Below are 16,595 nucleotides of genomic sequence, written 5' to 3' on the forward strand. Positions count from 1 at the left end.
AAGCCCGTGTCCACCTTTTAGGAGTGCTCCTAACTCCAGCAACTTAGAGAATTTGTCCTCAAATCCAGCTCTGTCCTGGATGTAGGGAGTGAGACCAAGCTCAGCAGTCCCAATCAAGACTTAAAAGATGCAGTGAATAGAGCACGTAGTAAGGACCCTGAGTTTGATTTTTATATTCTTGTCCACGCTGGAAAGTCAAGCAGATACTTAAGGACTTGTGACTGAAGTATTAATGTGTCCTCTGCCCAGGCACGACACGCTCCTGGATCCATGGCTGTCCCCTCGTCCTTCTGGCAGGGCTCCCTGCCCTTTGGCACCAAGGAGCAGCTGCCTGGGGAGCCCCAGCTCCACCCAGTCCTCTCTTCCAGCAGCTGCTCAAAGTGCAGCAGCAGCTGGTCCTGGTGGGAGGTGATTTTGGAAGCACAGTGGCACAACTCATGGTGGCACAACTCCCTGTGAGACGCCTTGGTGGCACAGCTGGCACACCTATCCTCACCCTGGGGAAAGGTTGGGTTTGGGTCATGGTTTAAAAGTCAATTTTAAATAGCTATAGCATCCCAAGGGAGATAACCAGAACTATAAAAACAAAGAAATCAAGATTAGGGGTTTGATCCAAAATGTATTGCACCACAAATTTCATAGTGTTTCATCATACAATCCATATTTACAGCATAGAAGGAAAGAAGTCCAATGGTGATAGAAAGGATTATGTATAACCACTGTTCTGAGACAAGGGAAAGTGCATTAGCTTTTTAATACATGTATACACACCAGTCTTGCTCTGATACCTAACAAAAATTCAACACTTAAGAATTAGTTTATGGTAAGTTGATCCTTTATGAGCCTTGGGATCTGAAACCAAAGTTGTTAGTGAATATATAACAGAAGATTTTACTTTGTCACTCTGTTCCAGGCTGCCTGTCCTGCTCTCCTTACTGTTCAGCAGTGACCTTTGAAGCCAGGATCAGCATAAACCCAACAGTCATTCAGCAGGGAGCAGGGGAAGTGAGGGAGTTCTGATCCCTGGTCCCACAGAAACAGGGCAGGCCAAAGGGACATTAGAAAGGAAAAGATCTCAGAGAATAAAATCCTCCAGCGTTATTCCACCCCACTGTATCTCAGTAGAGAAACAACTGAAATAAATGTACTTTTTGATTGTCTATTTTCACAGCAGAGCAGGGCTGAACCCTTCCATGCTCTGTCCTGTCTGGAAGGGCCATGGATCTGGTTACTAAAGACTGTTTGGACAAAAAATACACTAAAGCTTTAGCGTACCAAAAAATTCTGTTGGTTTTCTTAACTTCAGACAAATCCAACCTGGCTCTAAGTGAGGAGCAGCACCTGTGCCCAGTAACAGCTCCTGGCAGTACCTGTGTCTGGGGTGGGGCTGTCTGGGAGACCAGCAGGCTCTGGATCCTCTGCATCTGCACATTCACCTCCTGCTGGAGCTCCACTGGAGAAAGTTGAATTATCCTGAATGTATTTAACAGAAGCATCAACTTGTAAGAGATTTCCCAGAACTGCAGCATGCTCACTGAATTCCAAACATGTGTAAAGTTTTGGAAATAGGTCTCAGTTTTCAGAAATCAGACTTAGTGCTGTTTCCCATTTGGATCCAGATTTTGCACTAGTGTTAATAACTCTGGGCAAAATTGTGCTTCCGGGGAGGAAGTGCCACCTTGGTCCCTGTCCTTATTGGGAAAACAAGCTGCTGGAACCACAACATGTTCACTAAGAGTTGAATTTTGCCCTCAAACCCCTGATGAGCAGCATTTCTTTTACTGTAATAGTCAGGAGTTAACATATTCATAACAGTTTTTAAGCATCGGTATTTGAAGTACAGAAAACCACAACCAAAGAGGCAGATCCTGGTTATAAGGATTTGGTGCTAGCAGACTTGGAAGAAAAAAATGAAAAAATGAATCAAAATGTTTAGTACCAGCATTCTTCACCCTTTGTAACTAGATTTTTATTTTTTTAAAATAAAAGGTATTTTTCAGTGTGGATTTACAATACCTGGAACTCAGCTTAAAAAATTTAAAATGGTTTCCTACCCCTTTTCCCACTGCTACCAACCCCTGGAACAGGCTAATGGATTAGTTTTAAAGGCGACTGAGGATTAGGTACTATAATTAAGACCATTTTAAATATTATTTTTCTTTAAGAAAAGTAAAATCAGACAACTCTAAAGTTGTGCTCTCAAATTAAATAATCATCAACATGCAGCCTTGATGGCTGCAGGCCAGGATAAATGCACCTTAAATTACACAGTGATATGAAAAAATGCCAACCATTAGTTAATGTCAGTATTAGAAGGCAAGGCAGAGTTCTTTTTTGGTTAAAGCTCCTGCTCCTGTCCTGTGAAAGGCTTTGCAAACCATCCCACTCTCAACACTGTTCTGCCAACACATTTTTCATTGCTGGCTTCCCACAGCCAGACAAGCAGCTTTTCTGTGCCCAGTCACTGGACTGCAGCACCCTGGAACAGCAGCTGGAATCACCATCCCAAGAGACTGCACTGGCAGCCAGCGAGGTGCTCAGAACCCTCTGGTGCCAGGAACCCAGGAGTGCTGAGCACAAGGAGCTGCTCCCAGCACAGACCCCGAGGGGTCCCCGACTCCAGCCCAGAGCTGTTCCAGTCTGTAGTGAAAGGGTCTCCTTGCACAGTATTAGTTTTGTAAACAGAGCCAGAAGTTCTTGTACAAAATACTGCAATGACAGTGATTAAGACACACCTGGAGCAGTGTGTTCAGCATTCTTTTCACAGAAAGAAGTGCCTGGATACTGCCTGCCACCTTCAGGTTCCCTTAAGGCCACAGAGTCCTTGGGCTCGAGATAGACGGGCGGATGCTGCCTTTGGGGGATGGCTTTGACCCAAACCAGGACATCTAGGACACAACAGCACAGCACACATCACACAGGGGTCACACTTCTAAGGTGTGAAAAATAACATGGTACACAGCCATGTTCTCATCCTTTGATGGAAAGAGCTATTTATAAATCAGAATGCTCCAGACTCCAGACTGAAGAAGGGGAGGCAGCTTCACACAATCAGATCTGGAAGGAACAGCACCCGCTTCCCACAGGTGAAAATTACTGAAGATTATACTTACATATATTCCTTTAAAATAATTTCAAATTAGAACTCTACAGTCATTTAAACATGTTGCCTTTAGTCAATGTAGCATTAGTGTTCCCTTTCAGTTTCCCTCAGTGAAAGGGACAATTCCTGGCATGCAGGCAGCCCAGCTAACATTTTAATAATAGTTACATTTATTACTGTAGCTAACATTTGGAAAAAAGACACTTTTCCTAATCTCCCAGCATCTAGGAATTTTCATTGTCTCATCAGAGGCCACATATACAGAACCCTTACCTTGTACTCCAGAGTTTCTTTGAGCATGTTTTCTTCCTCTTGTGAAAAATTCAGTAACACAGACACAGCTTTAATGAGATGGAATGCCTGAAAGAAACCACAGAGTTGTGTTCCAAACACGTTGCTGTCAGCAATTTTGTTTTATTGCCCCCACTGAACACTTTTTAATTGTAAAATTATGGAATTGGCATTAAGTGTCCTTAGGAGGTGACAGGTGGCAATTTCTAGAGAAAGACAGATGCAGAAAGAGAAGATAAATGGCACCTTTACCTCAGATTCCCTGCAGGACATGAACTTTAGTACAACATGTTTAAGGTACTCGAAGTTTATCTCCCTGGAGTCGTTCAAGTCAGAGTTGTTGGTGACAGTCACAGAAGCATTAGGCACTTCAGAATTTGCACGTAGCTCAGGTACCTCACTGTCAGGCCTTATTTTCTACAGAAAAATAAAAAATCCACAGAAGAAAAAGAGAAGTACATTGCAGATGCTGTTAGCTTGACACTGGGAGGGGTCTGGGTTCAGGAATCTAAAGAGGGTTGTACCCACAGGTGGATACACACTGGGCATCAACAGCTCCTCACCCTTCATGGGGCCACAGCAGAGAAGTGTCTCCAGCTCTCCCTACACTCCAGGACAGGAGCTGGTTGATGTCAGTGCTCTGTGTATGTTACCCAAACCAGCACAGAACTGGCTCCATGGTGGAAACTGTCCCTTGGTAATTTTCTCCTATCACTAACATGCTTTGAACCTTTCAAATGTGGGCTTTCTTCAGAATAATTTTCAACATCAGAGCAAAAACAACCATTTTAAAACCTCTGTTAATTTTCTTTTAAACAGATTTTTTTTTCTTGGAGAGATAAACCATTGCAGAGGGATGCAATGGGAGTTAGCAGTCAAACTTTTGGAATAACAGTGCAAGTACCTGCCAGTAAGTGCCATCTGAAGAGACTGAAAACACACAACCCTTACCAGCTCTTTCTGGAGAGTTTTCTTCAGTTCTGTCATTCTTTGCTGAAGTTGCTTTATCATCTGTAAGCACAGCAAAGGAGAGTTTAACACAGTACTCATTGTCAGGACCCCCAGGTATCTGGAAAAACCCATGATAAACGAGTACTGAATGAAATAATAATTAACCAACACTGACAGCTGTGAAGAAGCACCTGAAAGCCTTGCCTTGCCAGCTGCACACAGCAGCAGGCATGTGACAGGACACTTGGGCTTTCCTGTGACAGCGCCGTGGAACTGAACCCAATTCACTCAGAGGGCTCTGCAGGAAAGCTGTAAATAGTATCACTGGGTGCATCTTCTGCCAAAATAGATCAGGATCATGCAGCTCTTGCTGCAGTTTTTATTCATGGTTGGTAGATACTTGTGCAATCCAGAGAAAAGCATTTACAGCATACTGGATTCAAATGGAACAGGCTTTTAAGGCTGCAGCACAGGCAGCACCAACTACTTGGCTTCCTAATTAAAAAGGGAAAGACTACTAGCTGTTTCTGTTCACCTTGTTTTTCTCAGCAATTTGCTGTTCCAGCTCTCTGTTATCCTTCTGAAGTTGAACAACATCTGCAGCTGCCACCTCTCCATTCTGTTCCACCACAGAGTTTTCTGGAGAAGGCAAATGCTCATTGCTCAAGGCCCTCGTTGATTCCTCCAGTTCTAAAACCTATAAAAATAAACATGGAGAGATATAATGACATTTGCAGCCCAAGACCATTCCCCAGGGAGAAAGGCAGACTTCTTTTTGGTTGTCCAGGCAGGACAGACCTGGGGGGCTCCTGCACCACTCCCTCTTTTCCCAGGAAGTCTGAGAATGGATTTGCAACTGCACTCACGTTTTTCTCATGCTCTCTGGCCAACAGGCACTCCTGTACCTGCAGCTTCAGCTCATCAATTTCTTTTCTTGCTGTTTCCTCTATCTCCACTGCTTGGCTCTGCCTTGCTTCTATGTCCAGCTGTAGCTGATGCACCTGCAGCAAGACAGCTTCATGGTCTGGGAAAGGAGAGACCTGCTTAGTATCAGTGTTGCACATCAGATGGGAGATTCTAATCCATTTGGTCTGTCATGAAGACAGAAAGCCAGGGGAGAGACAGAAAGACAGATGAGAGACTGTCCAACTGTTAGTGCATTTTGAAAATGCTAAAAGATTAAATATGAAAGAGGAATCTAGAAAAATTACAATCTACTAGGCAAGGCCAGAACTAGAGACTCTTTTTAAGTTGTCTGGGATGCAGTAGGCTCATTTGGTCTAACCTTGACTGAGTTGGTTCAGTTCTTCCTTCTGTTTTAGCAGCAGATCACATTTTTCATCAATCAGCTGGTCTTTCTCCTTTATTAGGGTACTCAGATGTGAAACCTTCAAGCAGGAAAACAATGAACAGAAGTCATTAAAGATATAAAACAGGAAGAAGGTTTTGAAAGATCCAACATCCTTCAGAGGCCCAGCAGGCATCACCTCCACAATGCTGCCCTCAGGAACAAGCACTGAAGTTATTACTGGAAGAGCTAAACCCCACTTGGCTTCTGTGCCACCATCAGATTGTCACAGCCAGCATGTGGCAGCTGCAAAAGCCCCTGAGCAAAACAGGAGATGGCCTTAAACCCCTTCCACACAGATCTGGCCCAGCAAGCATAGATCTACAGCAGTCCCAGAAGAGTAAAGAAACCAAAAGATGGGACTAACTCCAGTCAAACCTCCTCAGCTGACAGTTCCTACTCGAAGCAAACACAAGCTTACATTATCCACCAGTTTTTATACAGGAAGAGCAAAATAAGACTACCTAGAACTGACAGCTGGTACTGGATACAAGCTCCTCCCTGCAAGGCAATGTACAATTTTACAACTGCTCTGCTCGAGGAACCCAGATGGGACACAGGCACTGAAAGGAACTAGCCAGAACAAACAGGTTTCTCTCAAAGAAGCTGCCAGATGTCAGAGGCTCCCCGAGGCCAGTGCACTGAGACAGTAACACCTCACAGGTGACAGGGCTCTGAAACAGTCTCAGGTTTACTGAGGCAACCACTGCTGTCTCACATGCTGTGGATATGATTCTGACCAAGGGTCTTGAATGTTAGGATAAATACATCCAAACCTAGTCTGCTCTCTGAAAGGTTGGGATGTCTCAAAGAGATTGTAAAACAGTCATTATTAACCAACCTGCTCTTGTAATTCCTCTCTCTGTTTCCTTGTTTCTTCCAATGCTTTGGCAATTTCCACACTGACAGTTTCTCTGCTGCTCATCTCATTCTGCAAACCAGAATTAATTGAAAGGTTACGTGAGACAACTAAATCAAGTCAGTCTCTCATCTTTAACCCCAAATCTACTAGGACTACAATTAAAGTGTTCTGACACACTACAATTTCCAAATGAGTTGCAAGAGCAACACAGAACTGATGTAAGAACCCAAACAAACCCAATGCTTACAAGATCTTTCAGCCTGAAGTCTTTATTACAAAGAAGTAGCTCCTTGCTACAACAGATCTTTATTCCAATTGTGCATCCAGGAATAGCTATGAAAAAAATTTCAACCATCTAAAATCACAGTCAAAACTGGATAAACTGTAAACACCCAACTAATTTAAGTTTAAACTTTTTGGTGAGAACACTGTGAGTGTGTTGACCCATTCTGTATTCACCACTGCTTACAGGATTTCCAAGCTCTTCACATCCCTGACAATATGGGAATGTACTATTTCTGCCTGATTTAGGCAGACCCAAACATTCTGGTTCAGAAAAGGGTCAGCCCTTTGTTATGCTTCTCAAACACATTTCTGCTGAGTACCAGAGATGATTTACAGCTCCAAGTACCTGCAACCGGAATAGAACAGGCCTCCAAGCACTGAATGTAACCCACTGTGCTCTTTACTGCTCCCCAGCCTCAGCTCTGTCCCAGGACAATGCCAGTTCCCATCCAGCCCTTACCTTTAGCCTGTTCAGTTCAGACTCTTGTTGTTTTAATGAACTCTCATACTCTTCTTTGCTTCCCTTGAGGTTTTCATTTTCCTTTTCCAATTGGCTCTGTAAAATAAAGAGTGTTTAAATACACAGCACAATTATTCTAATACTTTGTTTGAACAATAAACCTCATGTTTAGCTCATATTTAGTGCCTCAAAGTATGGTATCTTCTATTATAATGCCAGGAGTGCTGAATAAGAACATTCAGACAACAAGCAAGCTCTACAAGCTGTGTTGAAATCATGCTGTAAAGACTCTCACAATCCACCAGTTTCTGTACTTACAATCCTGTGCTGAGTTGTTGTTTTATCCAATTCCCAAGCTTTTTCAAGAGCAGCAATCTGAGACTCCAGCCCAGTAACTTTCTCATCATACTGATGTTTTTCACTTAAAATCTGTTGCTGCAGCTGTTTTCTTTCATGCTCTAGATCAGTTTGCTTAAGAGAATAAAGAAAACCACGTTAATAGAATGGTATTTTGACATCATGCTGACAAGATCAGACACCATTCCATGAGACACTCTCAAACTGAGGAACACTCTTCCTTTGGCAGCAGTGTCATGTACTCACAGACCAGAGTTCAGGAGACAAACAGCAAGAAAACAAACACTTGAATAACAAAACAGAGAAGTGATTGTCTCTGGGGATGCTGAAGACTGATCTGTTACTGGTCAGGGAAACATGCAGGAGACTCACCAGCTTCTGGATCTTCAGATCCTGGTCAGCAGCTGCTTCTTTGCTCTTTTTCAATGTTTCTGTTGCAATCTGTAGTTTCTCTTCCAGTTCTTTATTCTAAAATGACACCATTAATTAAATTCCTTATCCACTGGCATCTATGTTATTAAAAAAGTTTGCATAATACAGAGTGGCCCAGGAGGGGAAGGTAAACATTAAATCCTGAAGCCACAGAGATAGAGAGGCTGCCTATTTGAAACTTGCAGGTTTTAGAAATCCTTCACCACAGAACTGCCCCAGCAGTGCTTGCACCTGAGTTATTTGTTTCTTACTACAGGGAGGATCTGCACAAAACCTCTGTCTTCACCTCTAGGCGCTCCTCCACCCATGAAGTGGGAGATGCCCAGAGACACTGATCAGTTATTCTCCTTTCAAGACTAAATGTGATTAAATGTGCAGTCTCACCTTTGGCAGGGAGTGCAGTGAGGGGAGGAGGAGTAGGGGACAGAGGATGAAAAGAGTGGGAATCTGTGGTGAAATTAAAACTGCTCACCTGTGTTTCCAGCTGCTTCAGAGCCTGGCTGTGCTGTGTCCTGTCTGTCAGTACCTGCTGCCTGCTCTCCTCCAGCCTCTGCTCAAGAGCAGCTTTCTGAAGATAACATTGAGGTGAAGAACACGAGCAAGGATGGACAAAGACATAAGTTGGGGGAGTAATAAAGATTTTCCTTTTTATTTCATTTATAAGGTCAAACTAAAATGGGACAGAATGTTTTACTCTCTCTAGATAACTTTAAACTGCCTTGAGTTTACTAAGCCAAGTCCTTTTGTCACAGCAACACAGGGGTGATGTGACTGTAGGCACCCTGACCAGGGAAAAGCAAACATCCCCAAGACCTGTCTGGGGAAACATTGCTGATTCTGAGCAGGAGCATCAGTGCTTGAGAAAGAGATCAAGAAGCAATGAGAAAAAAGGGATTAACCACAGCTAAGTTTGTTTCCAGCTGTTGTTTAGCACTTCTGAGGCTGAGGTTTCAGCACACAACATTCTGTTTGCACACCTATGTGCAAACAGTTCCCCTCCCTTGCCAAAGAACAAGGAAAAGCATTCACTGTGCTTCTGAGGATTAATTAGAAAAACTCCCAAATTGTTCCACCTCCTGTGGGGATGGCAGAAAGCTGCTCTCTTCCTTTTAAGCAGTCAGATGCAATGACCAAACAGACAATGCAGAAAGGCCAACACAGACATCTGTGCAGGACCTACACAAACAGGCTCAGTGCAGCCACTCACATGTTCTGCCCAGCACAGTGTGCCAAAACACACTGCCAGGACAAATGTGGCTGTGTGACATCAGCAGCTTTCCTTCCATGGGTGAGAAGCAATGTAAGACCTAAAAAACCCAAAACAAACTAATACTGTACCTCTAAGCAGCCTTTAACTGTGTAATTACCTCTTTGAGCAGCTCCTGCACATGTTCATCTCCTGAGAGATTTCTTTCTAGCTTTTTCTCCAGGGAAGACACCTTTTCCTGCAGCTGTTCAGTAAGTCTATCTCTCTCAGCAAGTTCAAAAGTCATCTGTGAGAATGAGAAATCACAGCATCTTTTTTGTAAGGAAGCTTTCAGCTGATCTGTTGTGGTCTGACTTTTGGAAATGCCAATAGAAAGGAAAGTCCTATTTAAAAAGACAATTTGATCCTGGAACACTTTCTGGACATCAAACTTCCAACTACACAAAGGTGTACATTACCCAAATGTGCACCCTTGTTGCACCAGGAGCAGCACATGCATCTGAAAGCACCTCACCTTTTGCTTCTGCTGCTCATATTCCACTTTCAGAGATTCATGCTCCACTTGTAACATTTCCAGTCTCTTCTCACAACCAGAACCAGCCACTCGAGCCTAAACATTTTGAGAAATTACTTACTTTGAAACCTAAATTTTCAACATCACATAACTGATATCTAATCTAACTTCTGCAGACATGGAGCTCTTTGAATCAAATCTCACTTGGCTCAAACTTACATTTTGCAAGTCTACAGAAAGCTGCTGAATGACAGTTTGTAGCTCCTGTTCTCTTAACTCCAGAGCAGTGATCTTATTTTCTGCATTTGTCTCAGCTGTCATTAGTTCATCTCTTCACAGAAAGAGAATAAAAACAAGTGACATACCATTCCAGAAAAATAATCTTTAGCAGATAATTCTGCCACTTATGAAAATGGACATCAACAAAGTTTTCTTGTCCTAAAACCAGCCACCATCAATCACTGCTTGATTATACATTTTCAAAAAATAGTGACAGTTAAGCATTCAAACTATGAAAAAAGGAAATAATTTACAAAAAAGTATTACTATCATTGGCTTGGCATTTACATCCCCATGGCCATAGCAGAGGCAATAATTCAGTCCACTCACTACAAATATAAATTCTTCCAAAGAGACAGAAGAGAGCATTAAGTAAAAACACAGGGGAAACACTTCCACTGCTCCTGTGAAAGGCTCAGCTCCATACCTGTGAGCCTGCAGCTCCAGGAGCTGCTGCTGGAGGTGCTGGAGGTCCCTGCTCAGCCCCGAGGCCTCGGCCCTCGCCTCCTGCAGCTGCACTCCAGCCTGGCTCAGCTCCCGGGCACGCGCCTCCAGCTCCTGCTCTGCTCTGCTCAGAGACTCTTCCTTTTTCAAAAGCTGAACATCAGAAGATTATCTTTGGCATTACAGACAACCAGTAACACTGATAAACCTTTCCACTGAAACCTGCCTGTTTCACTAATTTGTGGGCTGAATTAAGTGAGATGATAGATTATGTAATATTGTGTTCAGTACCTACTGTTAGGATTTTGACACCAAATCTGTGTACAAGCATAACGGGTGAAAAAATGTATGCTGGGATACCACTAACTTAATATCCTAGAAAAAATTTTAGGAAATAAAAATTTTAAAATATTCTTACCATGTGTTTAACTTTGGCAATTTCCTGCTGCTGAAAGCCCTCCAGTTCATCGATTTCATCTCGTTTTTGGAAAAGATTCAAACTCTGCTCCCTCATTTCTTGTAACTGTGTTTGAAGCAATTTCTTTTCCTGATAAATGAACAGAACCAAAGGATATCAAATGATATCTGTATGCTCATGTCAGGTTAATGTGAGTTCAGGTAAACTCTCTGGGAAAGAAATCTTGTCTTGCAGCCATACAGCTCCTGATGGTGCTCCATATACACCTAGAAATCCTTTCAGATTCATGTCACAATGAAAATTACCAAACTCCAAAAAACTATAAAAAGAAATCTGAATTCATTACAATGCCACCAATGACCATCTAAGCTGAACTCTACAAAATGGACAGAGCTCCACCTTACAGAAGGACCCATCGCTCTTTACATCCCCGCTGAAAACCAAAACCAGAAAGACCTCCCCAGGCATTTGGGCTGGTAACAAAAAGCAAATGATTGGCCCCTCCCTCTGAACAAAGATCAAATAATAAAAAGGGCTGAACAGAGTTGAGTTCTGATAGAGCTGGAAGTGTGCAGGATGGTGTTTGCAAATGCACAGAGCTACACTACACCCCCTGAAAAAAACACCCAAGGTTAATTACCTTTTCAACTTGACCGAGTTTTTCCATCCACTCCTGAACAAGAAAGAAAGAAAGGAGAAAAAAAGATATCAAAATCTACTTGCAGATTTTCAAGGACAGCAATTATGGTTAAAGAAAAAGAAGAATTTGTACTGTTAGCAGATACTAAGCTTTGGTAATGATTAAAAAATAATCAGCAGCAGTACAGTAACAGCCAGTGCTTGAATTAAGGCTGAGGAATCATTCGTGCTACCCGAATACATAAGTTTTAGGCAAGTAAAATAAATGTGACAACAGGCCTCCTGCCATTGAATCTTATCCAAGCACAAGCTTAACCTTCCATTAGGAATTTTTGTGGGCTCTTGTTAAAACCAGTTGGAACAGTCTGAGCAGTGACGAGTCCTGCACCATTCCTGGCACCGAGCTCAGCACTCCCTCCTTCCCCCAGCGCTGGCACGCTCACACACAGGGCTGAACAATTATTTTAATTAATAGTAATACCTGCTTAAAACATCAGGGTCATGAGAGTCTAAATAGTCCTGCTCAAGCTCTCTTACCTTGTCCTTTTTTTCCAAGGCCAAAGCCATTCCTTCAGCCATCTTGGCTCGACTGGCCTGATGAGCTTCATTCTGCTCCTGAAACTTCCTCATGGAGGCTATCAACAGAGAACCACCAGCTATATTAAAAACTCATCTTTTAAAATTACTTCTCACTTTCCTGTAAGTTATTTATAACTTTAAAGAGCTTCTTCTGCAAGTAATTAGCCCCATCTTGACTGTGGCACTAGCGCTGTGCTACGCGTTCCCTGACGCTGCTTGCAGGCTGGCAAAGAGCCAAAGCTAACAGCAGACAGGAACACTGCTCCTTGCTGGATTAGAACAAAGGTGCAGGTTTCCAAAAGGGCTTTCCTGCATGTTAGCCCCAAATTTGGCAGAATGAGCATAATAACAACTTCATTCAACACGCTGCTGCTGCTTTTTATACTGTAAATAAGGTAACAACTTGTGTTCTAATTGTTCACACTACAGAGGTGCATGGTTTGAAAGGAAATCATTAGCACACCTGTACACCAAACCTCTTTCCTTCCAACCACAGCAATTTTCAACTTAAGTGGACAAAAAGGAAAAAAAGAAAAATACGTACAATCCTGATGCTTTTCTAATGCATTTTCAAGCTTCTCTTTTATCTTCTGCAGATTTCGGATCTGATCAGCATAATCTTGTGTGAGGAGGGAGAAGAACAGACCAGGAATGGACAGACATTGGGGAAGGACATTTTTAGGGTAACACAAAAATAAAAAAGAAAAAGAAAGGAAAAAAAAAGAAAAGAAAAAAGGATGAGTGGCAAATGACAATGATTTTCTCAATCAGAAAATCATTCCTGCTGAGGAAAACTTGGGTGACCACAACAATGAACACAAGCAAATAGCTCTGTACTGTCCACAGGGTTGGCACAAACAGAAGGGCCTGTCCCAGGGTGTCAGTCACATCACACAGACAAGAGCAGGACCAGAGAATGAACAACTGTCCCTCCCTTTTACTTCATCCCAGAACAGTGATACATTTCACTCTGCTCAGGAAAGGTGTCTGGCACTGCAGGCTGCAGGGAAGGGTTAATTCATGGCCATTGCATCCATCTGCTCCTTGCTGCAGTCCCACAGCACTGCCCTCACCCTCGCTCAGCAGAACTGACACGGGAGGGAATATAAACCAAAACAGAGTGTGCACACACCCTGGAGAGGTTCCTGTATGATGGAGAAGAGGATTTACTCACTGGCTGCCTGCCTGTGTGAGACTCCTGACACTCAGAGCCTCCCTCTCTTGTGTTAAGTCCCAGCCAGCACTTTTAAGTTTACCTTGTGCAAGCAGATGAGCACTTGGGCCTTTTGAATTCGGTGTGAAATAATTTTTGAAGCCTGTAATTTTTTGAACTGAACAGAAGCCCAATAAGTCACCAGAATAAATCAAAATAATCCTTATCTGGCTGTAACCTTTCCTGATTTTCCAAGGCCTCCCATGAGCTTTGGGAAGCAGCAGTGTAACACGGTTCAGCCCAGTCCCTGGTCCCCTCCCTACAACAGGGATGGGGAGCAGTGCCAGCCTTTACCACAGCCTTACAGAAAAAGGAATTAGAAAGAAAAAGTCCTCAGGACTGTTTTATGTTGAATTCTTAGTTTCTTCTTCATTTCCAAGCCCACTTCTTTAAGTACGGCACTGTGTTACTGTCAGAAAGCTCAGATCCTAGTTAAACAAACCATACACACAAGTGGGGACAGATGCTGTTTGAAACATGGGACAGAAAACTATCCCAGCTGTTCCAAGCAATCACCTAAATGTATTGTTGAAATCAGTAGATACCCAGTTGCCTTCATAAAAAATTAATGATGCTGGATGCTCCCTTCTTGTCAATCAACAGGGCTGCTACAAATCAATTTTCAAAAGACTCTAACCCCACGTATTTTTAATAAATTAAACCATGTAAATTCAAAGGAAAACATTTCCTAAAATAACAAGTTTTATATGTATCACAGCACATACCAGATAGCTTCACCTCCAGTTTTCTTATTTGTTCATTTCTTCTTAACAACTGGGATGAAAGATCCTCTCTGGAGCTGCTTCCATCAGAAGCCTTGGGAGAAAAGCAACACTCTGTAACTTACAAAATTCAGAAAGAGTGGTCCTGCCATACATTAGGTCTGGGATAATAACCACTCTCCTGCCTAGGAACAGCACTTGTTTTTCCTACTGAGTGGAAAATTGTACTAGCACAGCAGAATATGTTAAAAATGCTGAAAAAGAAAACCAGCAAGGGCTTAGCAGTGCCAGGCTGCCTGTTCCCCAGAGCACAGGGCTTGGGAAGGAGTTGGGGCAATGGAGGCACTGAGGGGGAGGAAATCAGGCTCCACAGCACAGGCACCAGGAAAGGTCAAAGAGAGAGCCCTGAAAAACAAAGCAATTAAAAGAGAAGCAGTGATGCTTTTCAGGTGGGATAAACTCACTGAAGCCCTGATGCAGCAATCTGTCCACACAAAATCTGCTGCATAACTGACTTATGAGCCCTCTGGTGAGTTTTGTTCCATCAAAAGCAAGAGCAATTAAACAAATATTGATAAAACAAGTAACTCATGGAGGTTTTCTGAAGACCACTCAAATTCATTTCTTGTTTTGCCATTTCATTATTGCATTATTTTGTTTTGCCAATTCATTATTTGTTTTCTGTTCTACAAACTTGCAAGATGGCAAACAGAATTTCTACGTGAGAATTTCCTAAGTGCTAAAGAAAAAGAAAAAAACTTAGAAAAACACAAAACTAATATATTTCCACTTATAACATGTATTTAAACATCAGGAGCTCCAACTTCCTGCTTAACACAACTGAAATTTTAGATGAGTTTCAAAAAATTATTTAAAGCCCAGCTGTGTAAACAACTTCTTCACTCTGCAGACACCAAGCAGAGACTTGCTGCTGGCTCTGCAGTGGGTCCTGCTGGCTCCAGCAGTGGGGTGACACTGCCTTAATCCAGGCTTTAGAAATGTGACAGCCAGCCATCCAGGGCAGAGGTGCCAGAGCATTCCAGGGTCTCACTTAACCCATGCACTCCTGGAACTCCACCACTTGTTTAAACAATGCTTTATAGCGAAAGAAAGGAACTACAATGGCTCTGACTGCAACACCGCACACGTTTTCAGCAGAGACATATACAATGTCTCAGGTAGGAAGAGTCCCAGGAAGCCCAGAGGTAAAATGAAAACGGTTTACATGGGAATGAAAGCCTCCTGGCAACTACCATGCTTAACAAACACTTTCTCGTCAATATTTAATTTCACTCAAGCTAATGATACATTTATGCATTAGGAGATACACTTACAAAGACACCACAGCACGTTTTCAAATCACACCCTAGACTTAGAATGGTTGTCTGTAAAACCATAATAAAAATACTGCCAGAGAAAGGAGATTTCAAAGCAAGGTGTAACTCACAAAGTCGTCTCCGGAGTCTGCTCCCACAGACGTGATCGATTCCTTGCTGACAGACCTGGGCATGCGGGCGCTTCCTCCGGGCCTGGGAGCCACCGCTGCCTCCTCGGCGATCTTCTTCTTCAATTTAGCAAACATTTTACTGCTCTACAGCCCTAAAATATCCAGGTCCTTTGGAAAGCCACGATCGCCAACGTTAAATACGCTGACACTCTTGTCTAAAGCTTCCAAACGCTGAGACTGAATTCTGAGCCTCATCCACTGGTTTACTGCATTTCCAGCGCCACTGAAGCCCTCAAGGCCTGGCAGCACCTACAAATCAAACAGAAATGTGTTCCACACCAAAAAAATTCCACCGGCATGAACCATTTAAAGCCTTTTAACATCGCATCTGTTACAACACGTTAAAAAATCGGGTCTCCAGGAGCAGAATCCGTTAAAGTCCCAAACCAACGGCCCCAAACGGCGGCGGGGCCGGGCCCCGGGGAGCGGGCGGGTCCCCTCAGCCCGGTCCGGCCCGGCCCGCGGAGGCTGCTCTGCTCCGAGGCACCGAGGGCCTGTCACCGCCGCTCCCCCGCGGCCCCGGCCCGGCTGCCCCCTCCTCTCCCGGTCCTCCGTCCCCTCGCTCCTCACCGCTCATGCCCAGCCGGGCCTCGCCGGTCCCGCGGCCGCCGCCGCTTCCCCGGACACCGCCGACCCGGAAGCGCCGCGCGGGGCGGAAGCGGCGCCGGCCCCGCTCCGCCCCCGGCCCCGCTCCGCCCCCGGCCCCGCTCCGCCCCCGGCCCCGCTCCGCCCCCGGCCCCGCTCCGCCCCCGGCCCCGCTCCGCCCCCTGCCCCGCTCCGCCCCGCGTCCCCCGCCTCCGTCCCCCGGCCCCGCTCCGCCCGCGGCCCCGCTCCGCCCCCTGCCCCGCTCCGCCTCCCGACCGAGCTCTGCCTGTTCCTTTCCCGGCCCGGCTCGTCCCTCAGGCCCGCTCCTCCCGCTCCTCTCCCCGCCCCGCTTGTCCCTCATCGCCGCTCCTCCCTCCCGCAGTCCCCGCCCGGAGCGGA

The 16,595-nt window shown here is 44.3% G+C and overlaps 1 protein-coding gene across 1 annotated transcript; it reads right to left on the minus strand.

Moving 5' to 3' along the window:
* Positions 1-599: 599 nt before the first annotated feature.
* Positions 600-16,290, minus strand: GOLGA1 (golgin A1). Its single transcript, XM_050980804.1, has 23 exons — positions 16,182-16,290; positions 15,552-15,860; positions 14,108-14,198; positions 12,714-12,788; positions 12,128-12,225; positions 11,592-11,624; positions 10,952-11,080; positions 10,517-10,686; positions 10,030-10,141; positions 9,811-9,906; positions 9,457-9,582; positions 8,562-8,657; positions 8,030-8,125; positions 7,619-7,771; positions 7,301-7,396; positions 6,535-6,624; positions 5,631-5,733; positions 5,212-5,369; positions 4,881-5,042; positions 4,346-4,405; positions 3,647-3,811; positions 3,377-3,463; positions 600-2,888 (listed from the first exon to the last, which is right to left on the minus strand). Exons 2-23 carry the CDS (start codon positions 15,684-15,686, stop codon positions 2,808-2,810), a joined length of 2,412 nt encoding a protein of 803 aa, XP_050836761.1. The 5' UTR covers positions 15,687-15,860; positions 16,182-16,290; the 3' UTR covers positions 600-2,807.
* Between the last annotated feature and the right edge of the window lie 305 nt (positions 16,291-16,595).

The sequence above is a fragment of the Serinus canaria genome, chromosome 17 (genome assembly GCF_022539315.1).
Source record: "Serinus canaria isolate serCan28SL12 chromosome 17, serCan2020, whole genome shotgun sequence".
Lineage (NCBI taxonomy): Eukaryota > Metazoa > Chordata > Aves > Passeriformes > Fringillidae > Serinus > Serinus canaria.